The sequence below is a fragment of the Rutilus rutilus genome (assembly GCF_951802725.1).
Source record: "Rutilus rutilus genome assembly, chromosome: 18".
Classification (NCBI taxonomy): Eukaryota; Metazoa; Chordata; class Actinopteri; order Cypriniformes; family Leuciscidae; genus Rutilus; species Rutilus rutilus.
In genome coordinates this window covers 20,988,344-21,014,973 of record NC_140231.1, presented here as the reverse complement: position 1 = coordinate 21,014,973, position 26,630 = coordinate 20,988,344, and the positions used below count along the sequence as shown (strand labels likewise).

The window sequence follows — 26,630 nt, the reverse complement described above, 5'->3', positions numbered from 1 at the left end:
GAGATTGACATTGTTTTTATTTCAGTAAATGCATCGCTCTTTCATTGCTCGCTTTTCTTACCAATTTAGGGAAAAGAAAAAGGAAGTAGCTTACGTAAAGAACGAGTTCAGACCTCAACATTTAAAGGTCCCATACTGTACACCTTTCTGAAGTTTAATTTTAGGTTTTGTTGTCCTTAAGAATACATATTTGCGGTGCAAGTACCAAAAACCATCTCAATATATTTTTACAGCTCCTTTCTCAGGAGCTCTGCCAAGAACAGGTCAGTTTTGGCCTGTCTACTTAATATTCATGAGCATCTCTTCTGATTGGCCTGTTGTTTTCTGAGTGACGCACGGCCAGGCCAACCACAGCTACTACGTGCATGGTTTGGCATGACAGAAATAGCGCAAAGTGCGCTCCCTTAATAATTCCTAAAAAGCTTACATCTCAGGTCATCGCGATCTCACAAAGCTCCGTTATTATCAATGAAGCTGACTGCACAATAAATCTTTCAAAATGTCAACACTTCGTTTGTTATAATCTGAGGATTTGCCAGCATGCAGAATTCAGCACTGAACAAAAACTCAGTTTCGAGCGGTGAGTGGATTCTATCTTAAATAGAAACTAGAAACTCGTTCTGGCCTGTAAATCGTTTGTATTTAGTTTTAGTTATTCTTTTTGCTTTTGTGCAACATATGAATAACAATTTATTTGTTTTTAGATGTTTTATTTTTAACCCGCAACCTGCACACACACACACGAGTACCTTTCCCCAGCACTCGGCCATCAAATCTAGTCCCGCGTCGCACTCTGTTGCATTGGGTTCGGCGAGAGCACATCTCCACATCCATCGATTGAACAGCATTTTCTCGACATGTTTCCTCGCTTGCTCGATCAGCAGCGATGTTGTCTGGGGTTGGGCAAAAGGAGTGAGGGATGGCTGGCAGTGCTCGGGGTGGAGACTGAAGGCGGTGACTGAGTAGTTCTGACATCACATTTTTACGGAAGTCACAACGGCTCGTGAAAAGGCACAGCTACTTTATGCAGGCTGTGTGCATTTGTCTGTGGACTGACTGTTTTGAAACTTATACGGTAGTTACATAGCCCCTAGACCTCTGCTATCATGAAAAAATCCAGGAAATTTCATTTTTGACAATATGGGACCTTTAAGTCAAAATGCTTCTGTCCAAATGGACATACATGTCCTGACTGCGGTAATGGGGGCTTTTGTACCGGGTAGGAACTCCAGTTAGGAAGTAGCCACCAAGCCTGTTCCCCAAGAACAAAAGAACTGAAGTGATGTAGACTGGCAGACAGCGGCGTCATTTCCGTGGCTTTTAAAGAATGGCAGTTGCCGGTGTTTCGTATGACATGCTATTAGCAAATCAGCGTACACTTACGTCAATTCGTATTGTCACTTATTAGAAGGCTCTCTGGAATACTTGATTCTGGTTGGTTAATTCGGTATTCAGCAATCAGACAATTTCTAGAGTGCAACACTTGGGTTCTGGAAGTAAAAATCCCATGCATTCTTTTCCATAGAGAAATTGAATTTGAATGATAACAGTAGATTTCCTGGTTTAAAAAAAACTAGGTTACACTTTGTTTTAAGGTGTTACAGTGTAATTATAGGCTACATTTAAATACTGAGTAAAAGTTTACTTACTATAGGCTGTGATTAGGGTTAGTTGCATGTAATTATGCACAATTAATAGTTAATACTATAGTAACTGCATGCAACCAAAAATATACACCCATGATTCTGCAGAAAAATCTCCACTATTCAGAAAAGTGAAATAAGCAAATAGCACCAAAAGAAGCCCACTCTTATGAAGGACTTATTTAGGATAGTGTTAACATGAGACTGATATGATAAAACTGCAGTCTGTGTAAAGTTACAGTATACTCTCAAATCTCTTAACTCAAGTTACGACATGTAAACCAGGAAGAAACATCATTTGTATTTGCAGATCATTGTAAAGAACTTCTTATGAAGAACTTAAGGATATGTGTGTGTGTGTGTGTGTGTGTGTGTGTGTGTGTGTGTGTGTGTGTGTGTGTGTGTGTGTGTGTGTGTGTGTGTGTGTGTGTGTGTGTGTGTGTGTGTGTGTGTGTGTGTGTGTGTGTGTGTGTGTGTGTGTGTGTGTGTGTGTGTGTGTGTGTGTGTGTGTGCATATTTTGCAATAATCATACAATGTTTCTTTATACTCAATTACGTTTTTTATTTGCTTGTCATTTGCAATGCTTCATGCGATTATTGTTCTTTCCTTTGTATCAGTCTTGTATCACTGTCTTGTGTCGATTTTCTTTTTCTACTTTTGAACAAACTTAAAACTCTTCACTAAAGACTTTTTAAAAATCCCTACATTATCATTGTACATTATCATACATTATCCCTGTCATGTATAATTGTATCTCTGTACAGCTTTGCCATGTAATTTCACCTTTTGTATCATTAGCCTGTCAAAAAAAGATCTAATTGCTTCACATTCTCTATTTTACAGATGTTCGCATGTACTTAATTTGAGCTGTAATAAATTTCACACTCAAACTTTATTGCCTAAAGGGTCTCCAAAGAATTATGATGTAATTTAAGACTAAAAACTCTTATTTGGGATTTTATTACAGCCGTCCCGCATGTGCGTGTGAACGTGTGTAATTTATGATGGCCAGGGTTTAAAAACATTCCTCACTGTAAATGAACGGCTCCATTTCAGCATGGTAATAATGGACCATCAGCACGTCATTTATCGGAATATGAAATATGCAACAAGTTTGCATTTGTTTTGTTTCCATTTATCACCGACGACAAATTGTGGCACAGCTCTTGAATATATTAACAAAGCAAAAATGTAGGGAATAATGGCAATGCGTTTTTAATGCTTGACTCCTCAGGCAAACTGAGTGTTGAGTGCACACTGATGAATTAGGAGAAACAAGATGATAAAACAGAATTGTTACAATTCAGCTGGCAATAGAATCGGTTTGATATGCAAGTTTGATAGAGAATAATTTTACCAAGCACATAAAAACAAATGAGGCTATCAAGTTTCTCTCTATTAGTTTCCTCCAATGCTGAATTTTAAAGCTACATAAAATATTTGAAGATTGTACAACAGGTCAAAGCGGTTTCTCTCTCTCTCTCTCTCTCTGCACTTCAAACGTCTCTTCTAAAACCCTCTTGTGAAAATCAAATTAACATTCATCAAAGTTTTCCTTGCAGTTCAGAACCATTGACTCTTAAATGTCTCTAATCAAGCTTCTAACCGCTGCCGTTTTGGCTGCCTCATTAGACAACCTGACCTCTGTGATGTCAGACGCTCGCTTCAGGACAGAAAGAACTCATCGGGGTTTATTCATTTCATCATTTAGGAAGTGGATGCTTTCCCAGCCCTCTCTTTGCATAATTTGCTGGTAACATTATTAGCTCACATTATGTGCATAATCATTCTCTGGCCATGAAACAATGGCTGTGACGTTCAAAGAGGTTTGCTCGTGGGCTAATTTGTTTGATTATGTGTAACATGGACTTGTATGGATGTAGTAGATCACAGGATTTTATGATTTCAGATCAAATGTATCATTTAAACAACAGCAGTCTCAGGTGTTTTGTCACAGATGGCGATGCAAGTGATGACATGCTTTGCTAAAGGCAAGTACTCTGTGTTACAGTTACAATTGACTTGTGGCATAACGTTGATTACCACATACATTCATTTCAACTTGTTCCTCCTTTAAAAAAAAGAAAGAAATCTGGGCAACAGTGTGGCACTTACAAATCACAACTGAAGTAAATGGAGCCAAACCGATCTTGAAATACTCACTGGTTTAAACATGACAAGATTTTAGTGTGAATCCATTTTTACAAATTTATTGCCACATGACCACAAAACATGTATATTATTTTAGCTGTTATGTAATTGTTTATATAAAATTATAAGCTCCACATTTCTGCTTTAAATCCTCCAAATATAGGCCCTATTCGCTTACACTGCACGGGACTTTTAGAAAATAGAAAACATTTTTTATTGTGGCAATCAACTTTATGCCGCAAATGCTGTCGAGTTTAACTAGTACTGAAGCTGGAATGTTCCTTTAAGGCTTTACTTATTTAAGACTGCTTTTGTTATATTTGAGAAAAATAACCTTCAGTGATGCAACAGAGGCCCAATGTCTCATTGATGTAGGTGGTACTTTCAGCCTTAAGCTTTTGTTCAAAAGTAAATGTCATGAGAGAAGACAACATGCAGAGGGAAACTGTATTTTTAATAACATGCTAAGATGAAAGCAAAAATCAATTCAGTGCAAGAACTGCATATTTACTCATGCAACATACATGAAATACCAAGACCTTAATTTATGATGGCACACAAATCTGGACACGCATCATTGTTTCCTTCTGATCCACTGCCCTGCAAACATAGTTTTACCGCTAAATTAGATTTTTATATAGACTACGTCATCCAGAAATGAAAGATGATCATTTTCACCAGGCTGCAGTGGTACGATAGCTGTGGTCCATGTGTACTCCCACACTGAACTTCAATACCGCACGCCGCAAGAATTCATTTGATCTCCTGCTCCTCGGAGGGAGTCTGATCACGGCTGTCTGTGCTGGTAAGGGATTTTGGGTTGGATCGGGGCCAGTCCTGACAGGATTCTTGAGTTAGTTGGTTAAAAAGAAGCAACCGTCGTTAACAAAAATCTTAGCAAATCTACTACTTTTTCCCTCCACCACTGTACTGTTGAAACCACAAATCACAGATGCAAGAGATTAATCGCAAGAGCTAAGGTCTCGTTTATATCTTCTGTATGCTCTCCAAAAGACTGAACGTTCAGTTTTGATAGCTGTTGTCAAGACTGTTCAAATCACCATGAAATCTAAATGGACTGGTCTTATTTTTTTGCGGAATATTGCATTATTTATTATAGGCTAAATGATGTTGCACATCTTTTTGTGTCATGATTTCATGCGTCAACGACATGATGATGTGTTTGCTGGTGCGAGGGCAGGACAACCTGTCACTAACATGAGATGACAGCAATAACAAACCACAATGATTTAATCAATTCCTGTAGGACAAAATCAAGTCCCGCCCTACATTTTTTTTCTTGTTCGAGATGCTGTTTCACTAGGGCTGTGTCTGAAATCACCCCTGGCATCTAAAGTGGTGACCAAAACCTTAGTGGACTTTATCGAGTGCACTCATTCAATCCCAAAATGCATTGCAATAAGGAGTGTACAGCTGATGTATACACTCAAAGGCTAGAGAATGCCTATAGCCTAACGGTGCATTCACACAGGACGTCGACGCATGACGGAGGGCGTGTCTGTCATAGTGACAACAGCCAATCACATTACATTCTGAAATTACATGAGCACAGTGTCTGTGCTAGGGTATTTGCATAAGGCGATCTGATTGGCTGACGCCTGCGTTGGCGCTTGACATTTTTCAACTTTTGCCGCAAGCTACGCCAATGACGCGCCACTATTTAGTTTGCTGACGCATGATGTCACCCATTCAAAGTAGGCTAAATTAGAAGCATTAACACCAACGTCCCATGTGAATGTGCCGAATGAGTTCCCGCATCTCACTAGAAGATGGTGCCTGGAGCAGAATCATCCATCCATTTTCCAAACCGCTGGTCCAATGTGGGTACAGCGCAATTTCATACAGGTATAAATTCCTTTTTAATTGATTATTACGGTTTATTCTTGCTAGTTTCCATGACAGAGTTTAAGATAATCTTTTCATTACTACTGGAGCTGCTAGTTTGCAAAGTTTCAAGTGATTATTATATGGCAAGCACAAACTAAAAGCGGCAGCCCTTCCGGCACAATCAGTGTCCGAATTCACTCAATCGTTTTCATTCATTCCTTCAAGTGAATTATATATTAGTGGAGTAATGTAGGGAATAGTGAATGTGGGTGTAGATCTTATTCACAGCTGCACCATCTTTAATTTTTAACGGGAATGAAAGCAAGGCTGTGAGGGATACATCCATCTCTTCAGTGAGTTGTAGCCTACTGTTATTTCATGTGTTTTTGTATTCTGTTGGATTGTTCGAAGCACTGCAGAAATTACAGGCAACATGAGCTGTGTAAAATTATAAGAGCTTTTTACAGCGAGTGCTATTGAAAACATGTCTAGTCTATCCCTCACATCCTCGCTTTCATATCCGTCATGGCGCTGCTCTGAATAAGGTCTAGGAGGCGATTTAGGATGTCACACTATCGCAACTTCCGTGTCATGTCGACTTAATAAAAGCAGATTTTCTTTTTTTTTTAGGGATCAAATGAACTGGGTGGCATTAGCATGAGAGATTTTATATCAAATTATTAATAAAAAAATAAAGACACAACAGGGTAGGCTACCGCTATGATGTCTATTCACACATGTTGTTTCTAATATGGCAGTCATATAACAAGGCAACTGTGGTTAGCTGCAATGTGTTTTTAATATATATATTTATATTGGCCTTTAATAAAGCATGTAGTTAAGTTTGACTACCATGCAATCATTCAGGCTAGCTCGACCACACATCCTGTTGTGACCATAAGATAACCATGAGGTACTGCATTGACTACATCTGTACGTGGCCTAAGTAACCACTAGGTGGAGACATCAACACATGCTGTAGACTGTCAACATCAAAACGTCTAAAGCAAGAAATAAAAAATACATTATTATTATTATTATTGTATTAAACTCTAATAAAAGGGGTCCAAAGGAAAATCATGATACATTGCATCCAAATATTGTTCTTTAGATAGATTTTATAATATGAATCTTGAAATTTCGGCTACTAAATAATCAAATCTGAATTAAAAGACCCATATGTATACATTTTATATCTGGTATTTATATACGCAGTACAGAAAACCTTGAAGGAAACTTTGTGTGACAGTTGCTGATGTATACTGTATTAACAGACCTGTATTTTACAAAAGTACCACAAGAGGGCGCCGTAATACATTAATTAGTTGTATTTCTAAGCACACCAGATCTGACGTGTTTCTTCAGAAAAGCTTAATATTAAGCAGATTAATTATTTGGGGCCTCTTGGAACTTTTTATTTATTATTTATTTAGGTGCTTCTCACGTGCACTCTCCAAAACAAAGCAAACTGCATGCATAATAAATGTACTGCAGACATTTCCTGAAAGGAAATTTATTTTAAATGCTGCTTACGTTATAAAGAAGTCTTTTAAAGCTTAATAACTTCCACCCTTAAGAACATCAAAACGTATTCACATTTTCACCCATTTTTATATTGCACATGACTTGCATTGAAGGGAAATAAACTCATATATGCCCCAAAGCTAAAAATGAAGACTCTTGTTTGCTGAATACTTAGAGGTTGTTTAAGCTGTGATAAAAGGCACCGGTGATTTCCAGACAAAAGACGAGGATCCTCTGCCCATATGGCTGCCCTGTGGGACTCTTTTGTGGAGTGATGGATATACTCACGTTAAAGGCTGTCATCTTTAAAAGTTTTTTTTTCAGCAGGTCAGACCACCGCACCTTCCCCCCTCCCTTTACTGCCACGAGATGGTCGTATCTCCAAAGTGTGCCTTTCGTTCTGAACACAAATCCTCAATGCCCCTTGTCCTCTACATACCCCCACCGGTTCCAGACTTAGTATTTATGAAAAGGGGGCATCTCAAATGTCCTGTGCAGGCGCAGCAGCTGCCACCGCGACCACGCCATTCTTTCAGAAGTTCAACAAAGGGAGGGGAGTGTTTTCTCCCCTTTTTCCTTTTGACGGGGCTCTGTGCACTTTTGTGTTTTAACACCACCCCTGACCCCCCCCCCCCATACACTTTGGGTCTTTGAGTTTAGTAGCAGGAGAGGAGGCTGCAGCTTTTGTCTGCTCATGGACTGGGGGAGCCACTCTGCAGCTACTCCTTTCAACCATCTGATACGGGTCCTCTGCAACCCTCGGGGCCCAAGCTGAGCCCGACAACAGAGCCACGGCACAGCTGGCCAATACAGACAAACTCCCTGACACAAACCCCCTAGCATGCACGAAAAGACCACAACCGATCCGGCCTAGTCCAGCAACATTAAGAGAGACTGCAAAGGGTGGTAAGCCTCCAGCAATCTTCAAGAGCCATAACAATGTCTGGCTGATAGAGCTGCATTTTGTCAACAGTTGCCAGCATACCCTTGATCTGGTGCTGATATGAGGCTGACACTTCTGTAATGAGACAATAGATTGCGTACACATACACGCATGCTTTCTTAGCAGTGCAAGTGTAGACGGAGACAGAAGTACACAATTTGCAATTGGTGATCAACACCTGGTAAAGGGACAGGTCACCTAATATTGAAAATTCTGTGATCATTTAATTACCCTCATGACGTTTCACAAACTCTCTCATGCAGAATACAAAAAAAAAAAAAAGTTTTAGCTGTGTTTGCTTATACAATGAAAGTCATTGGAATTAAAAAAACACATTGAACCGCATTGACATTCATTGTATGGACAAAACCAAAATTTTTCTAATTATTGATTTGAATTTATGTTCCACAGAAAAAAAAGAAGAACGTAATACAGGTTTGGAACGACATGTGGATAAATGATCACAGAACTGTCATTTTTTTCATTTGAGTAAACTAAACCTTTAACTGCAGCAATGTAGGTTGATGCTTTAAACATTTAAAAGGCAATTTTAGTAAAAAAAAGCAAATACTTTACCTTTTCTGCAAATAGCATATTACTTCTAATTACACTTTTGATGAACAGCCTCGATCACTCCTTGAACTTCATGTCAACAAGATGCAGTGCAATATTTGCAATTTATACTTGGTGCAAACACTATTTACACTCAGTCTAATAATATCTACCCTTTTACACTTAAGGTCTGGGCACATTTACTGTTGTTTTCACGGGCGAAATCTTGTCATTTCAAGAATTTCGAATTTCCCCATATGATTTCGCTTATGTTTAATTTGGTCACTTAAATTTGCCATGTTGACCAACAGAAAGCTGCTTAGTTTGAAAGTTCTGCGTGAGCTGGGCTTCATTCATCTCTACACTATAAATGATTTTCACTAATGTGTCAGCGCCTTTAGTGTAAATAGCCATTCGGTGCCATCATAATTTGTTTTCAAATACTAAACTTTGATATTTGCATCATTTTTTCGCCAAGCTAAGACTTTTAAGTTGTCTGCTAATTCAAAATGAGCTTTATCGAGACTAAAGCTCCATGTTGAATGTTTGAGCAGGTGATGTGGAGGCCCTGGCGCTCGTGCAGGACTGTCAGCGTTAGGCAGGAGGGCTGACCCTCTGACCCTGTTCATAAAGACAGCTGGCTCACATAATGAGTGATTACCATACACTGCAGACTGGAGCCTCTCTTACCACACACTATAATCTGCAGGCCTGCTTTACAACACACGACCAGAATGAATTTGCCAGAATGAACTGAAAACCATCTATATTGCTGTTGAATTTGACCTACATTTACTTCTACTACTTCTTAAATTTAGAAAAATCTCATTTTATAATACTCATGATACATTATTGGAGCACAATTTTAGTACTTGGTTTATTTGTGAAATTTACTAGCAAATTCTAAGTGAAAGTGTTTCTAGTGTACTGTAGTGTTTACAAACATACAAAAATGGTTTTGTTGGCATCACAATTCAAACATTCCTTCGTTGCTTGTTCCCTCATCGTTTTGTAACACCCGAGGGCTGGTTCTTGATAAGGTGTTTGTTGGGACAACAGAAATACCAATGGCGGTATCCTCGGCAACAGGAGAGCCCTTCCCAATTCACCCTTCACCACCATCTGCTGCTGTTCCTGGGGTGTCTCCACTTTGGGAGGAGGGGGTGAGGGCTGGCTGAAAAGGCTACTCGAAGCCATGTGATAGGACCACTGGGATAATGTAATATTATAATAAGGCAGTTAAAGTCCACTCGTCCACACAGACAGCATGCTCTTATATCAATCAGTGTCTGGACGTGACAGCAGACCTCAACTGCTGGACATGTGTAGGCCCTCCCTCAGTCCTCGAAAGTGGCCCACCAGTAGAACACGCCCCTGTTGGGGGTCTTTGTGAGGGCCACTCAGTAGTGGGGGCCGAGTGGCAGATATCCCAGGGGGGAATGGTTGTATAGGGACAGGCTTGTGCCAGGCACAGGGCGGCCCTGTCCCGCTTCCTCTCCTCCCACTGCTAGGCACCTTCACTCCAGCTCATTATGCACAAGAGCAGATGGAGCCCGTTTTAGTGGCCTATAGTCTCTGGGTAGGTTTTAGGTTTTAGGGCTTGGCTTTATTTGTATTCTGCAGGCGCAGGCTGTCTGAAAGAGCACAATGGAGCTCGCCTGCATGCTGACGTATTGTTCTGCAGGGGATTATTTGATTGCTTATGCTTTTGGTAGTTTAAAACAACAAAGAGCGAGACACAGGGGTAATGCAAGTTCAGCTGCACTAACGTTTTTCTGGACATGGCAACAAAGTTCTTTTTAAAATATAAAAAACGAATGAGATGAGTAGTTTAGTGAAAGAGTTGCTTGTAAGTTTTGTTATATCTTATGTAACTTCTGCAATCATGCACAGTATTTTAATGTGTAGAATAAGAGCAGATGCCTTTAAATACTTTTGAATAGTCATGCTATGCTCCATTTAAAACTATTTCAAACAGTATTTTGCTAACATTTTACATTATTTTTATACATGCTGCAGCTTTTATTGCTTTACGTTAATTGAGATACTTCGTGGAATCATTTATTTTTACTTTTAAACATTTGTCACAACGCAGGACCATTTTAAAGGTAAAAAGAAAAAATGGGAAAATATTTATAAGAATGGGAAAAAACAACGTTATAGGATATTTTCATTTACTTGTATATTTTAATATATATACACTACCGTTCACAAGTTTGGGGTCAGTAAGATTTTTTATTTTTTTTGGAAAGAAGTTAAAGAAATTAATACTTTTATTCATCAAGGACACATTAAATTGATCAAAAGTGACAGTAAAGACATTTATAATGTTACAAAAGATTCTATTTCAAATAAATGTTGTTCTTTTGAACTTTCTATTCATCAAAGAATCCTGAGAAATAAAATGTATGACGGTTTCCACGCAAATCTGAACTGTTTTCAACACTGATAATAATCATAAATGTTTCTTGATCATCAAATCATCATAATAGAATGATTTCTGAAGGATCATGTGACACTGAAGACTGGAGTAATGATACTGAAAATTCAGCTTTGATCACAGGAATAAATTACACTTTACTATATATTCACATAAAAAACAGCTGATTTACACTGGAATAATATTTCACAATTTTTACTGTATTTTTAATCAAATAAACACAGCTTTGGTGAGCAGAAGAGACTCTTTTAAAAACATTAAAAATCTTAGCAACCCCAAACTTGTGAATGGCAGTGTGTATATATATATATATAAAGTCTGTGGACACTAAAAAGAAATAATGAATTGTTTCCTTCTGTTTCAAAACATAATCAAAACTTTGAGATTGTATGGGGGAAGTGTGGGAGGGTGACCAGATGGCACTTTCTAAACCAATCAGATGCTGTTGTTAGGAAGGTTCTGTCATCTAGGAGCCAAGCAGAGGAAATCACACTTCACAAATATAAGCAGGAAGAACTTCAGTCAGTATTAGAGGTTTTATTGAACTGATGCTGACATTTAATTTAAGGTCATGGTATTTTTGTCATTAATCAGATCCATTTCATTAGAGGCTAGTCACAAAAATAGTCTAGATGTAGTTAATCATTAATCTTCACCAAACATTGATCTATCGCAATTGTGGAAAAGATTACATTTCTGTTGAAATTTAAACATTTTCTGTATCACAATGTGACTATTGTGTAATAAACTATAATAATGTGTAAAATTGTAGCCTATGTATAATCAATTATATTTAATAATCTTGTAAATAGACCCATACTGAATGTTAAAAAAAAAATAGTAGAACATGTGTAGCTTCAAAGCAATGAAGTAACAACCTTTCTCGACACTTGTAAAGTTTTCATCAAATGCAGTCTTCAATGAGTGACTAGTTGCAAGTAGCCAACTCATATTTACATTAAATTGTGTTCTTTTTACTTAGTAATCTAAACTGAATTGAGAAACTAAACTTTTTCTCTACAGGTCTTTTTCAACGACAGATAGAACTAACAAACACTTGCATGTCTCATGTTTTGGCCATCCATAAGAAGTCTGGGAGAGAGAGATGAAGTGGTCATTTTCAGTTAAGTCATGGTTAGCAGTGTTATAGGTATAGGCCCATGTCCAACATTGGCCAGTAATCTGCTAAATTTTACTTAATTGCATGCATTCATAATTCTATAATCTGAATGTTATTAGGTTATTATGTATAATGTAATTAGGACTATACAATTACATCTTTATTGGTGAGATAAGGTTTGTCCCCTATTGGTTGAGCCTCATGATTTTGGCCAGTGCTTCTGCTGAGCAAATTTCTAATAACTTTAATTTTAAGATCTAAATGTGATTGGTTTAGATCATAATTTTATAGGAGATGTCAATTCACTCATCATGAACTTGCATACCAATCAGTCTGATTTAGAGGTAAATGTACGGGCCTAATATATGAATAGAAAGTAACAATTTGCCATGCTTTTGTAGAAAGATGGCTCTGTCAAGTTTTAGTATGGAACTCATCTCACAAAAATTGAGAACAGTGAATACACATAATGCATTCAGTTTACTGCATCTAATGTTTGTGTTGATATGACAGAAATCTAATATTCAGGTTACCCAGGAATTCAAGTAAAAATGAGGGATAAAAGTCATTGACAGTTTCCTGTTGATAAGTCAGTAGTAATATACATACAAAAATAAGCTTCTGCACAAACAAGATGAATTCAAACTATCTTTTATTTTTATACATTTTTTTGTCTCATACAAAATATCTAAAGTGAAATCTTTAGGCAAATTTAATCATGTTCACAAAATGTTTCATTTTCCTTTGTCTACACAAATTAACAGCATATTTAAATTTTTCTTTTTTCTTTTTTTTTTAAATCAAATGGTTCTAAAGTTAAACCTTTAGAAATGTTTTAAGTAAAAAATTTGTTTCTCTTTTATGTCATATTAATATTTCTAAAGTGAAACCTTTAGAGAATAAGACGATTCTGGAAAGTGGAAAGCACATTGCCGACAATAAGGCACGTTATATTGTGCAGCAATTTCATTTTTAAAAACGTCCGAGATGTTAAAGTCCATTTTTAAAAACGTTGCTTCGACGCACCGCCGCGTCCCCTGCGTGTCCAACGCTTGCGATATTTGCTCTGTGCAACAGAGGCAAAACTCGCTTCTCCTTTCTCTCCAAACCTCATCCGCACAAAGAATGAGGGCCATTGTGTCGCTCTCGTGGCATACCTGACCTCATTCACATAAAGAATGAGGATCATCTTGGCATGGACGGGACGAGGAACGACGTAACCGCGAGGGCCACTCGGGCCTGCCTCGCGCTGCCTGGACGGTTCAGCCTCCTCAGGAGCATCCAGGGATGTGGAAACATCATCATCCTTGCTTCAAAGGATGAGTAGAGTATTCCTCGAGGTTTACAGCATCTCAACAGAGAAGAGTAAAGGTCCAGATCAACGCTCGGGGAGAGTGATCTCAGGAACCCACTCGTTATAACTGCGACTTTCTTCACAGAACAGGTGAAGCTTCTCCAGAGCTGGATCCTCCCATGAGTCCTCAGCTGGGTTCTGTTCAAACAGAGCGGAAGAGTTTTAAAAACCACGTCTTGGGACAAATAATTGGCTTGATATTGCACTTAAATGTTACTTTTGAACATATTCTTAATCTCACCGTTATAAGGACACAATGAGCGTCCTCGAGTTGACCCTTGGCACCGACAAGAGCGTTGAGACGTTTCAGGTCGTTTACTCTGACGATGCTGATGTCGTTGTCAAAGCAAAACGCTTGGATCAGAGTGAAGTGAATCTGGAGAGCGACGTCACACTCAAAGTCATCAGTGGCCAAAAGGCAGAAAGACACACTATCAGGGTCCCTGTGAACACAAAAATGGGGTTGAAATGAGTTAGTCCGCACAGAAGCATAATACGGATAAATATACAAGACATGGGTTATAGCATGGAAGAGTTCCTCCAAACTTACTCGTTCATTATTTTTGCGCACTCGTAGACGCCAACAGTGAGGCGACCCTCCGCCTTGGCAGACAGCAGGGCTTCGGACAGGGATTTTCCTTCTTTAACCATCTTGGTTTGGATTGAGGTATTCAGTAGCTGCTTGAAGTACAGTCAGTAGTGGCTCGAGCTGAGCGAGATAAGTTGGGAGTGAGTTTCCACCTGACACGCGACCCTTACTTATAGTGGGATAGTGGCACGCGTTTTCACCGCGCGTTCTGATTGGCTGTTCAGAACAATAAAGAAACGGACATATCTAAGGCGCGTGCCTTTAGACATGCGTGACATCTATAGAACTGTAAGAAAGGATCAAACTCTGATCCTTTCACTTTTGTCCTTAATTAAACAGATCAACTTTTCAACTCAAAAGACATGGCATAAATTCAACAAGCTGAAAAGTAATGCACGCATGGGGTGTTGACTAAAAAGTTCTGCGGTGTGACATATGCTATTATTCCATCAAACAATTATTTTTAACAGCTTTTTGCTGTTGATATAATTTCATGGAATATTTTACAGTTTAAAATTAACTAGTGAATGCAAAAAGAGCTAATTAGTGGGAAAAACTTGACCAATTCCTAGAACTCCCTTAGGCTACATGCGTGTAAAAACACAACCTAGCCTGAAATTAACGTTAAACGTTAAACAAAGCAATCAAAAACAATTAAAAAGTGAATTAATCAACATGTTGGCATATATATTCCATCAGTTAGCCTATTCCATGAAAGTTATAAATGTGAAATATGTTAACTTATTACAAATTGGTGATTTTGCTGCTGATTTGACATGTTGAAAGTTATTTAATACCTAGGCTATTTGGTGATCGCCTTCACATACGCGTGGCTAATTTGCATAGCCTGACTTACGGCGCGTGGCATCTGGACGTGCTTCTCTTTTGCTATGGAAACACTCCCCATCTGCTGATGGGGGAAGATAACGGATCAGCTGAGCAAAGTTCAGCTGTATTAGACTTATAACCTACCTATTTATGCCTGCAGACACAAACACTTTTTATGGTGCCTTTAAATAATAAACGCGATATAAATATTCTTAACTGCATTTAAAACAATTGGTTTGTTGACTGTGTAAGCTATAGCTTTGCGTGTTTGGAATTTTTATTAAAATCGTCTTTAGCGCATCTGAACAAACTTTTGCCTGACTTTTATTATTTTAATGACCGCTAAATCATAGCCTATATAGAAAATGAAATGGCTTAGCAACAGATGACTGTGCTTATCTGACTGCAGCTGCAGGAGGGACTAAGTAAAAGCAATTGTTCGATTAGTCTGCTTTGCGCTCGAGCAGGTTTGTCTTGGAACACCTGTCACTCTCGCGCACTAAGGGGGGTAGGAACGGGATGCCCGGACTGCAGATGTGATACTAGAACAATGCATCCGTTGCAAGTCTGAAACGAGTTATTTTCTCTTTACTTATTTGCTTTGTATATAAAGAACAATCCTCTATGGGACGTAGTGTATTTTTGCAAGTGTTTAAAAAGATTTTTAAGTTATCTATATTGTTTGCATGTATGAAACTCAACTTGCAAAATATCAGGAAAACATTACACTCTGTTCTGTTTTTTCCTGCTGCAGCTTCACTATAACGAAAAGTTCAACTGAATCTGTTCATGCTCCATTTTGAAGTAGACACAAAAAAACTTGCACACAATAGTCATATGTGCTGCTGTGATGCGAGGGGCCAGTGGGGGGATCCTAAATGAGGCCTCTCCATCTGCTCCTGTTCTGCAGGGTAACAATAGGCCGGCATCAGTCATCGTCAACCTGTTATCTTGAGCCTCTCAAATAACCAAAAAAACTTTTTTCGTTCGCTCCATATACGTTTGCATTCAGTAATGAAGTGTGAGTCTGAGTTTTTTCTTGACATTGATATGATGCAGTATATCAGGATGTTTTTTCTCTCTCTCTCTAATGATTTCTATGCAGCTTTAAAACCACCTGTGAACAAAATGATTAAAACGTCAATGCATATAAAACGAGTGGTTTATTCACACATCATTAAATGCGTTAAAGCTGCGAAAATTTCTGCAAATGGTGAACATAAGAATATAAACATTGCTGAATTTTCAGGGTGGCCTACATTTGAAAAGCTGCCTGTTATCACGTGGTCTGTGGTCGTAGCAGGCCAGATTGGGCAGCGGGGCGTCATGGCACGCGCATCCTATTTGCATTTGTAAAGGCGTCTAATAATAGAAGTTTCTGAACTAACAATAGGGCCGTTTCTGTGTGTCCACAGATGGCCACACACTCCACCTGTCTTTTGCGCTGAGGGAGGGGGATGCATGCGATCCCTTATCCACATTTGCCAACTTTCACCAATAAATTCTCTGCTAAAATATAGCCTACTAAAGTTCATATAACATTTAAAAAAATAAAATAATTGCATTAGTTCAATTTGATCCTCTGTAATATATCACTTTACTTAAACACATTGCTAAATACCTTATACTAAAGAGAAATGTATAAGTATAACAAAGTTATTTGAAGAGAGTGAGGTGAGATGGTAGGCAACTTTTTTGTTCGTGTAAACAGTTGGTCCGGAGATAATAGAACACATTTTAATACATCTAAGACACTAAAACGCACCAAACCAAGCAAAATGAATAGGCCAAAATATAATTGATAATAAAACTACAATAATAGGCTACTGCTTAAACGCATTAGCCTACTGCATTTTATTTAATAAGATGCTAAAATAATCGAAATAATTAGTTGAAGTCTGCAGCAAGCCTCAAAAAGTGACATTATAGCTTTCATCAATCTGCCACGAGCCGGAGTGTGACAATAACATTAGCATACCAATGCACCATTCAGGCGAACCAATCAGAAGACGCTTCTTTCATAGCCACCACGAGCCGAAGAGTATAAAGGCAGCGAGCACACTCCGTTAGATCACCAATCCTTTCGGATTACATCCAACTTCAGTTCTGCTGTCTGCTCCTTGTGGAATTACAACCAGCATCATCATGACTTTTGAAGAAGTGCTCATCCAGAAAACCAGCGAGAGAGCTCGGTGCACTGGACAAGCACTGGAAGAGGTTTTGCTTTCTGCCAAAGCGAACGATTACCTTACCATTGGCGTTTACGAATCTGCCAAAATTATGAATGTGTGAGTATGCTGTCCATTTCCTTCTTTCATGCTTCCTTTTTTAATAAAGCACTTCGACTGATTTAGTAGTACACGTGATGTTAATAATTTGCCTTCTCTTGTATTTCAGTGACCCGGATAGCGTGTCTTTCTGCGTCCTGGCAATGGATGAGGATTTTGAGTGTGACATCGCTCTCCAAATCCATTTCACTCTCATCCAAGCCTTCTGTTTTGACAACGACATCAGCATCGTCAGAGTGAACGACATGCAGCGTCTTGCTGAGATTGTTGGTGACGAGCCTGAACAATTTGAGGATGCTCACTGTGTGCTCATCACGGTATGTATAGAAGTAAATATTTTACTCTCTTGGGCAAAAGCAGAAGCCTTATGTGTGCATTCGCAACGTTTTTGGTGTCATGCTAAATTGCATTTTATTATCATCACAACAGAACCCAGCTGAGGACTCATGGGAGGATCCAGCTCTGGAGAAGCTTCACCTGTTCTGTGAAGAAAGTCGCAGTTATAACGAGTGGGTTCCTGAGATCACTCTCCCCGAGCGTTGATCTGGACCTTTACTCTTCTCTGTTGAGATGCTGTAAACCTTGAGGAATACTCTACTCATCCTTTGAAGCAAGGATGATGATGTTTCCACATCCCTGGATGCTCCTGAGGAGGCTGAACCGTCCAGGCAGCGCGAGGCAGGCCCGAGTGGCCCTCGCGGTTACGTCGTTCCTCGTCCCGTCCATGCCAAGATGATCCTCATTCTTTATGTGAATGAGGTCAGGTATGCCACGAGAGCGACACAATGGCCCTCATTCTTTGTGCGGATGAGGTTTGGAGAGAAAGGAGAAGCGAGTTTTGCCTCTGTTGCACAGAGCAAATATCGCAAGCGTTGGACACGCAGGGGACGCGGCGGTGCGTCGAAGCAACGTTTTTAAAAATGGACTTTAACATCTCGGACGTTTTTAAAAATGAAATTGCTGCACAATATAACGTGCCTTATTGTCGGCAATGTGCTTTCCACTTTCCAGAATTGTCTTATTCTCTAAAGGTTTCACTTTAGAAATATTAATGTGACAAAAAAAGAAGAAAAAAATAACTTAAAAATCCATAAAGGTTTATAAATATAAAAGTGAAGAAAAAATATTTAAATATGTTGTTTCAAACTTTGCATTGTAGAAATAAATGAGTGCATACAAATAAATATGTTCAAATGAATAATTGTGTCATGTGTTCTCTTCCGCAAATGACTGCATTCTTAACACACTCACACACCATATTTGATATGTCCTAGATTCATATTTCGTAAATAAAAACTAGGCTGTGCGTTCAGTCCGTTCAGAAGTTGGATTGTAGTAGGCATATATTAATAGGCTCTCTGGTCTTGTTCAGCTGAGACGGCATTGAAAAACATCAATTTCCTAGTGACAAAATACTCAGGCTGTGTTAATATGTGTTAAAATAATATATAGGCCTACATGAACCTCACTGCACGCGTATTCTTCAGGCTCATTTTTATTCGCGAAAACTTCAAGTGAAAAAAATGTCCGTTCACAAAGTTTTCTTTCTGAAGTAACTCTGGATTGGGGGCAGCATTTAGCGTCAGCTGCCATCTGCAGCCGCTGGTGATCTGCATGTGTAAAGCTACAGCACAATAGTAGCGCGCTGTCCCGTTAAATTGGGGGCCCCAGCACAAGGAACTCATTGTTACCTCGGCAGATGTCTGAGGCACGACGCTACTCCATCTGCCAAGCAGCGCAGATGGGAGGTGAAGGCGGTGTCGCGGGGGTGAGTGTCGGGCTGCCAATCCTATGGCTCCCTGTCAGTTGCTGTATTGTTTACAAACCGCCCATGGCTTCTGCACGGATTGCTGGCTGCGGCTCTCAGCGTTGAAAGAGGGGCTTCAATGAAAGCACAGAGGAGCTGTAAACTGATTATGCAGGGCTATTTAGTGAAAGTTTGTACACAAAAAAGGAGAAAAGCAGTAAGGCCTGACAGACGTTTTCATACATTTTTATTTGCAAAAATAAAAAACAGCTGGCTGACAAGACTGACACATAAATATAACAGGCCTATTTAAGCCTCTGAAACAGATTTCCTATGTAGGCTAATTACAGAAAGCAAATGATTTTAAAAGCACTGTGATTGTGAACGTTTAACAATAAAGATATTAATTTTCTTATTGATTTGGTCTATTAAATACTTTGTGCTACAAGCCATGATAACTGAAAAACGGTAATTATCCTGAAGATTTTTCACCCAAAAATTGTAATTCTTAAATTTATTCACCCTCATGTTGTTCCACATCTTGTTTCACAGAATAAAGAAAGTTATACAGATATGTTACAGAGTTATTTTGCCCATACAATGAATGTCAATTGGCTCCAGTATTGTTGTGGACCCAATTGACATTCATTGTACTATGGACAAAAAACCTATCCATTTAAAGGTGCAGTAAGCAATTTCTCATAAAGGCTGTTGATATTTGAGATCACCAAAATCAAACACGCCCCTACACAAAAGGATCACACCCCAATCTTGATGCCTCGGCCCCCACATTCACATACAAGCTACACTGTAAAAAGTTATCAGTTTACTTAACTTAAAAAAGTGAGGAAACCTGTTGTCTTGAAGATATTAGGTAAATAAACGTCAATAATTGAAACAATTAAGTTGTGTGGAATTGTCAAGGTCACTTAACTAAAAAAAAATTCAATTACACATGAAGTTTATTACTTTATAATAATAATTTTAAGGCAACGACAGGTTTCCTTTTTTTTTTTAAGTCAGCAGATCACTTTTTACAGTGTAACAACTATAGCGAAACCTGCTGTGCCTGCTGCCCAAGGGTATGATGTCATCAATAAGTTAAAGCAATTTGTATTACTATGATAATTCGTATCAAGTACCTGGGGATTTTCCTTACTAAGGATAGATTGCTCCGCCAAGAACCATCTTTAATCTTTGGCTACAACGTGATCTCTCAATCTATGGGAGAGTACTTATTTCTAAGGCAGAGGGTTTGTCTCGTTGTGTTTATCCTTCTTTATCTTTATTTGTTAGTGACAAAATCTGTGATGATATTAACAAAATCGTATTGAATTTTATTTGGAAGAACAGATCTCATAAAGTTAGGAAATCTGTTTTGTCTAATAGACGTTCTGAGGGTGGATTGGAAGTTTTAAACTTTAAAGAATTAGTCAGCTCTTTCAGAATTAGTTGGTTAAAAAAATGTCTTTGTAGTATTGGCTCAATTTGGTACTATATCCCCAATGCCATTTTTAGTAGATTAGGCAGTTTAGAGTTTCTTTTAAAATGTAATTTCATTCCTTCTAAATTACCTATTTCTCTCTCCAAATTTCACCAACAAGTTTTACTCGCTTGGAAATTGTGTTATGTGCACAATTTTTCTCCCCATAAAGAAATTCTGTGGAATAATTTGAACATTTTAATCCGAACCAAATCAGTTTTTATGGCTGAGTGGTATGATAGAGGTATTGTTTTTGTTTTGGATTTATTTAAAAATGATGGCAGTATATTGGAATATGAAGACTTTATGACTTTGTATAATTTTCCTCTGCCTGCTAGAACTTTCAATTCTGTCATCAAAGCTTTGTCTCCAAGTTATGTGCATTTATTTAAAACACACCTTTTCTTTAATGAGAGAAAAACTATTTTGCCCAAACTTTTATTGGATGGAGTTAGTATTCTTGATAAAAAATGTAATAGTAAACTTATAAAGTTATTGTTACATTACACTGTTTACACATCCCCTCGTTGTAAATTTGTCTGGAATAATTTTTTTGACTGTATTCACTGGAAGAAAGCATGGTTACTCCCTGAGAAATATTGTATGTCCAATAAAATAAGAGAGGTACACTTTAAGATTCTTCATAATGTTTACCCAGCTAACTCACAAATTTCCTCTTTTGTTGATATCTCTGACCTTTGTGTATTTTGCAAAGTTGAGAAAGAAACTTTGCTTCATTTATTCTACCACTGCAATCAGGTTAAGCCTCTTTGGCAGAGCTTGGGTCTTTATCTTTCTCATTTTGTCAAATGTGATTTAAACTTTTCATTGAAGGATATATTCCTCTATTTTTCTGGGAGTGACTGTGCTATTGATAATGTTGTTAATTTCTTTGTGTTGCATTGTACATTTTGTATTCACAAAAACAAATTTCTCAAGACTTTGCCTAGACTTGAGGCCTTTATTGCTGAGATTTCCCTTATTGTTAAATCTCTTAAACTCATTGATAATAGTAAGAACAAGAAGTTTCTTAAGTACTATGTACAGTTTTTTCTTATTTGAGGAGGCAGTTATTTTTTTTATTTTTTTTTTTATTATTATTTTTGTTAATGTATTCAATGCAGTGCTGTATATTGTTTTTCTTTGTTAAAGGAATATCAAAAAAAAAAAAAAAAAAAAATTTACTATGATAATTCAGGTTGAATGTCTCATTGTTATTTAGCTCCTCTACTCCTTCGGTAACGAATATTTTACAAATGTGACAAGATTAAGGGGTTATAGCAATCACTAAAAAGGGAACCAAAAGAAAAAACATATATTAGGAGTATGTTATCTCACTTTGAGAGCCGATGCTTGAAACGGGCAGTGGAGGAGGTTTAGACGTTCCTAGTCTCGCGTAGCTAGACCTCCAGACTGACAGAAGAAGGTCTGGGCCCGTATCCCTAAAGAATTTTTGTGCAAAAAGTGGCTCCTAGCGGCCAAATTCTAAGAAAATTCTCAGAGTCATGACGTTTTCTTAGAATTTCCCCTAAAAGTGACACGAAAATCCCAGTTAATATAAAAGCTATTCCTCAAGATTCCTAGCGCTTAAAAGGGCTCCTAAGGCGAGATCTGCTAAGAGAGGACTTTTAGTGGCTTAGGAGTGCCAAATTTTCACCAACTGGGCCAGCAACAAACCTTGCTCCTCAGTCCAGTTCGGCTTGCGATTCCTTTTTTTCTCCATTTTCTGTGTTTGTAGGATATTTGTTAACAAGCCTTCATAAATAGACCAGCCAGCAATCACAGACATTGATAAAAGCTGAGCCGTGTTACCCTCGTTAAGACCACACTGAGTTGTAACGTTGCAATTTCTACTTCATTAAGGACAGCCCCTTGAGATAGGCCATCTTGTTTTCAATGGGGTCCATATGGGAGTGAAAGTACAAAATATGCCAGCTAGGATATTAATATGAGCAAATAAGACACGAATCATTATTTGAACAGGGTGTAATGAGCTTAAGTTTTCACATATTTTAGATTCTAATGTTAGGCTATAACCCCTACAGCTTACTATTCATTTTCCAGATATTTTCTTGAATGTGAAATATTATTTACAATTACAGTCTGCATAAGATTAGAGTGTATAATTATGTTTATTGATTTGAGGGTACATCCTTTGCTCATTATCACCAAAAGTTCATTTTCATCAAACTTGTAGGATCAACCAATCACGGCTTTTGAAATGATGACTCATACCTAGCAACGGGGTCAACCACACCTCCTCACTAAGATAGGATTTTCCATCCATTCCTTGCTCAGAGTTCACTGAAAATGTTCTGGAATCACTTCTAAGCTAAAACTCCTGGCAAGGAATTCTTAGGTTAAGTTAGGAGCTCTCTGAGAGGATTCTCAGAATCTTTAGGGATACGGGCCCTGGACTCCATCGCAGCTTTCATTGGCCAAGGACCGCCCAAGAGGCCGTCTGACTGATATGTAATGCAACCAATCACAGTTCGTTTTGTTACACGCCATGTTTAGGTAACGCTAAATGTACCCAGCATTTAGTTGATCCTGGTAAGCGCTCATTGTCACAGTTGTAAACACAGCGGCTTGAGGGGGTTTGGCATCACGTCGGCTTTGTTTCCAGGCGGAACGTTAAAGAACGTGGCACACTCTCTCCCGGACATCCTGTAGAATTCAAGCAATTAGATGACGACTTCAAAACTCCTGAGGTGTTTCCGGTGTGCCATATGCATCAGATTGCTTACTGCACCTTTAAGAAAGAACGCACAGTTTTGAGGAGTGCCGTAGATTCCTGTAGGCACGAAGACTGTCTCTTTTAGGATCTTTGACGACTCCACTGATTGTAGGCACAAACTCGGCTCCCCTGTTTCTCTTAACTCTGTGCAAGAGTATGCGGTAAACCCCTGTAATGGGACTGCGAATGCGCTTTCCTTGGTTATTAAGAATATGTTCATGAGTGACTCCCAGTTTCTCCAGGATACCTTTTACCTCCTCCTGGTCTCTGTCTAACTCCCCCGGATCGGCCTCGACCAGATGAATGGGGTTGAGCTGGTATAAGGGAGGAACAGGGCGGAAGAGTTCCACTGGCAACAGCCACTCGCAGCCCAACATCTGGTCCAGTGCGCATCGCTCTAACGGTTCTGGCTTCAGTATCCCCCGGATCAGCCGCTGACAGGGAGCAGATACCCAGGTTGGCAGGACATAGGCCCCGTCCAGCACACTTTGGCGCAACTTGCCCAAAGTGTCCGCACGGAACGGCAAGGTGCCAGTCACCATGAAAAAGAGGAGGACGCCCATTGCCCACACATCCACAGGTGGCCCAATGTAAGACTCGTCTTTGAAGAGCTCCGGAGCTGCATACGGAGGAGAGCCGCAAAAGGTGTCTAGGGCTTGGTTGTGATTCTTGACCCTCTTGCTGAAGCCAAAGTCAGCCACTTTAATGCAGGAGTTAGTTGTATAAAGAACATTTTCAGCCTTCAGATCTCGATGGATGATGTTGTTCTCGTGCTGAAATGAACACACACGCAAATATATAAATTCAAGAAATTCAACATTCTCACGCAGTTATTAAAATGATTTGGTTCGATGACATTACTGTACACAATAAAGAAATGGAAAAAATCCTTTAAAAAAATTAGTTTCAAAAACATTTTAGAAATGTAGTCTTTGTATTCATGTTAGTTTTATATTATTTTGTATGTATATTTTGTATTTGTATAATATGATTACTTTTTAAAGAAAGAAAAAACTTTAATGCTATATTTTAAACATTTTTGAAGGTTATTTATATATAGCCTATATATATACACACACAAATATAATTAATTATAAATGTCAATTAAATATTTGAAAAATCTAAATGTTAACAAACAGACATAATAATAAAAGATCATGCTAAACTACTTAAGTCTACTTTTTCAGAATTGAGTTTGTTTCCTTATGATAGTTTTGACATTAAAATATCTCAAATAATTTGAATGCAAAAATGTTAGACATGCTGTTCATAGATGAGGTGTATTTAAATCATTTTGTGTATGAACTGCATTTTAATCTGGACAAAAATGAGCATCATTGACCCATTTAACAGTTTTACTACTTATTATGACTTACTATTGATGTGTTTTCTAAAATCTAGAGTACAATGTATTTGAGTCTAACCATGTATTTGACTGCTGACAGGACTTGGGCGAATACAATCTTGCTTTCTCGGTCAGGGAGTTTTCCTCCAGAGATGATTCTGTTGTGGAGTTCTCCTCCTCCAGCTAACTCAAGAACCAGGTACAACCGACTTGGCGTCTCCAGTACCTCATAGAGCTGCAATATGTTTGGGTGATACAAGCTCTCCATGTTGGAGATCTCTTTGGACAGCATCCTCTGGGTCTGCAGATCGAGCCTCATCTTATCCATGATCTTAATGGCAACCTTGTCTAAGGAAATGCGTGCAGAGTCAAATCTGAATGACGTCGTTACACATTAATCCTGTTACTTTCTTAATTCTGACCTACTGCACCCTAGATTAAAAAAGTCGAAGTGTTTGTTTACAACCACTTTGATAATGAAAAATCTCATACCTTTGGTGAGGGTGTGGACGGCCAATTTGACCTTCGAAAAGTTCCCACAGCCGATCTGACCATGGACTTTGTAGAAGCCCACCCTTCTGCCCACCGTCAGCTCCTTTATGGTGTTTTCGTCTTTGCACATTTCCAGCGTTAATTTTTCCAGGGGTGTCAGGCGTTTGGAAGGGTCTTCCTCTTCCTCCTTCTCTGCCCCACATTCTGAGCTGTCCGTCAGAGTGTAAAGATTGTGCCGATGCACCTGTGGCGACACCTGAATTGTGCTTGCAGGCATTTTGCAGCTGCTTAAGGCTAAAAAAAAACAGGAACCAACAGTAACCAAGAAGCAAATTAGTTACAGCGCACAATATTTGCTTGCATGCATAGAAATGAATGTGCGATGCATAAAAACATCTAATCTTCTTGTTCTACAAAACATATAAACAGAACAGCAGTGAATTCTGTGAAATTGTTCTTTAACAAACAGAATCAAAATGTATAGCTGGCATGAACATATAACTGCAGCCCATGCTAACGCTAATCACATAAATAGACTTACTTCACCTTGTTAATCATTTTATATGGTCTATTTAAGCACTATATGCATTGAATAAACTTCAACATTTTAAAAGTTACCAAGCATTTTGACAAGCTTTGTTGACTAAATTAGAACACTACACAACATTAGAAAATGTAAAATCATTTATCTTACCGTTGCACTCTCGCAGTAGACTGATGCACGGCTGCTTTTCTTTTTTATAGGATCAGAAGTCAAAGAATATCTCCACATGTTTATATTTTAAGATCGAGTAATACTTCTTTTGCAGGTTAAAAAAATAGTCAAGGTAAGGTCAAGTAAGACCAACATGTAGATGTTCACTTTAACTGCCCTGTTCTGTAACTGCATGAATAAAAATCACTGATGTGGTTTCCCGTCTATAGTCTTCCTGTCTCCAGGGAAGTCTTCAGCTCTCTCTGTCCATCACGTTGTCAAAGTGAAACAGAACATCCTGGTATCATGTTTCCTAATCTGCCAGCTTTATTTAGAGCTACCTTAATCCTCTCTGCTGTCTGAGATGATGCCTGTGATAAACAAAAGGCAAGAGCCACTGCGAAAGGAGGGTGAATAACTGACAAACAAGTGCATCGCTGATTCTTTGGAAGCATTTATGGGATATATATATTGTCATGTTTGTTGCAGGAGACCCTAGATGTGATCGTCAGTGATCTTAATGAGCCTGATCTTTGACTGTACAGACGTTATGTAACAGCATTACTAATGAGATTACTGCAGGCCCTCCTTGACACATCAAGGGCTTTGGCCGATACTATGATTATTACTAGTCCGCCAGCCTCTCAGTTAGAATGACGAGACTTCACATTCTCATTCTGGAGAGCACGTGTGCCGCTCGTGATGGGAAGAAAGCATCTGCGGGCTGATATGTGTTGTGTTTTCTTCAGTGTATAATATCTGTGCATGCATATTATAATATTATTCGGTGTATAATATTATAATATATTCTCAGTCATTATATTCAATATATTCTATGCCATGAGTTATCG

The 26,630-nt window shown here is 38.6% G+C and overlaps 3 protein-coding genes across 3 annotated transcripts; 1 reads left to right on the top strand and 2 right to left on the bottom strand.

Moving 5' to 3' along the window:
• Window positions 1–13,039: 13,039 nt before the first annotated feature.
• LOC311277429 (growth arrest and DNA damage-inducible protein GADD45 gamma) lies at window positions 13,040–14,443 on the bottom strand (the record flags this gene model as incomplete). Its single annotated transcript, XM_084387744.1, is given in 5 exon segments — window positions 13,040–13,714; window positions 13,818–14,019; window positions 14,127–14,269; window positions 14,271–14,395; window positions 14,398–14,443. Coding segments are annotated over 5 exon segments (630 nt in total). The 3' UTR covers window positions 13,040–13,600.
• A 2,579-nt stretch (window positions 14,444–17,022) lies between these two features.
• On the top strand, window positions 17,023–18,339 carry gadd45gb.1 (growth arrest and DNA-damage-inducible, gamma b, tandem duplicate 1). The gene is made up of 3 exons (XM_084387316.1): window positions 17,023–17,281; window positions 17,391–17,598; window positions 17,711–18,339. Exons 1-3 carry the CDS (start codon window positions 17,139–17,141, stop codon window positions 17,822–17,824), a joined length of 465 nt encoding a protein of 154 aa, XP_084243442.1. The 5' UTR covers window positions 17,023–17,138; the 3' UTR covers window positions 17,825–18,339.
• Window positions 18,340–21,682: 3,343 nt separating this feature from the next.
• nim1kb (NIM1 serine/threonine protein kinase) lies at window positions 21,683–26,307 on the bottom strand. Its single transcript, XM_084387790.1, has 4 exons — window positions 25,780–26,307; window positions 25,086–25,379; window positions 24,673–24,941; window positions 21,683–24,021 (listed from the first exon to the last, which is right to left on the bottom strand). The coding sequence occupies exons 2-4, from the start codon at window positions 25,360–25,362 to the stop codon at window positions 23,266–23,268; spliced, it is 1,302 nt and encodes a 433-aa protein (XP_084243916.1). The 5' UTR covers window positions 25,363–25,379; window positions 25,780–26,307; the 3' UTR covers window positions 21,683–23,265.
• Window positions 26,308–26,630: the final 323 nt, after the last annotated feature.

Coding starts and splice junctions, on each gene's coding strand:
- gadd45gb.1 (XM_084387316.1), top strand. CDS start 17,139: ATGACTTTTGAAGAAGTGCTCATCCAGAAAACCAGCGAGAGAGCTCGG. Junction 17,282..17,390: donor TCTGCCAAAATTATGAATGT/GTGAGTATGCTG, acceptor CTTGTATTTCAG/TGACCCGGATAGCGTGTCTT. Junction 17,599..17,710: donor CTCACTGTGTGCTCATCACG/GTATGTATAGAA, acceptor TCATCACAACAG/AACCCAGCTGAGGACTCATG.
- nim1kb (XM_084387790.1), bottom strand. CDS start 25,362: ATGCCTGCAAGCACAATTCAGGTGTCGCCACAGGTGCATCGGCACAAT. Junction 24,942..25,085: donor CGTCCACACCCTCACCAAAG/GTATGAGATTTT, acceptor GCATTTCCTTAG/ACAAGGTTGCCATTAAGATC. Junction 24,022..24,672: donor TGTCAGCAGTCAAATACATG/GTTAGACTCAAA, acceptor TGTTCATTTCAG/CACGAGAACAACATCATCCA.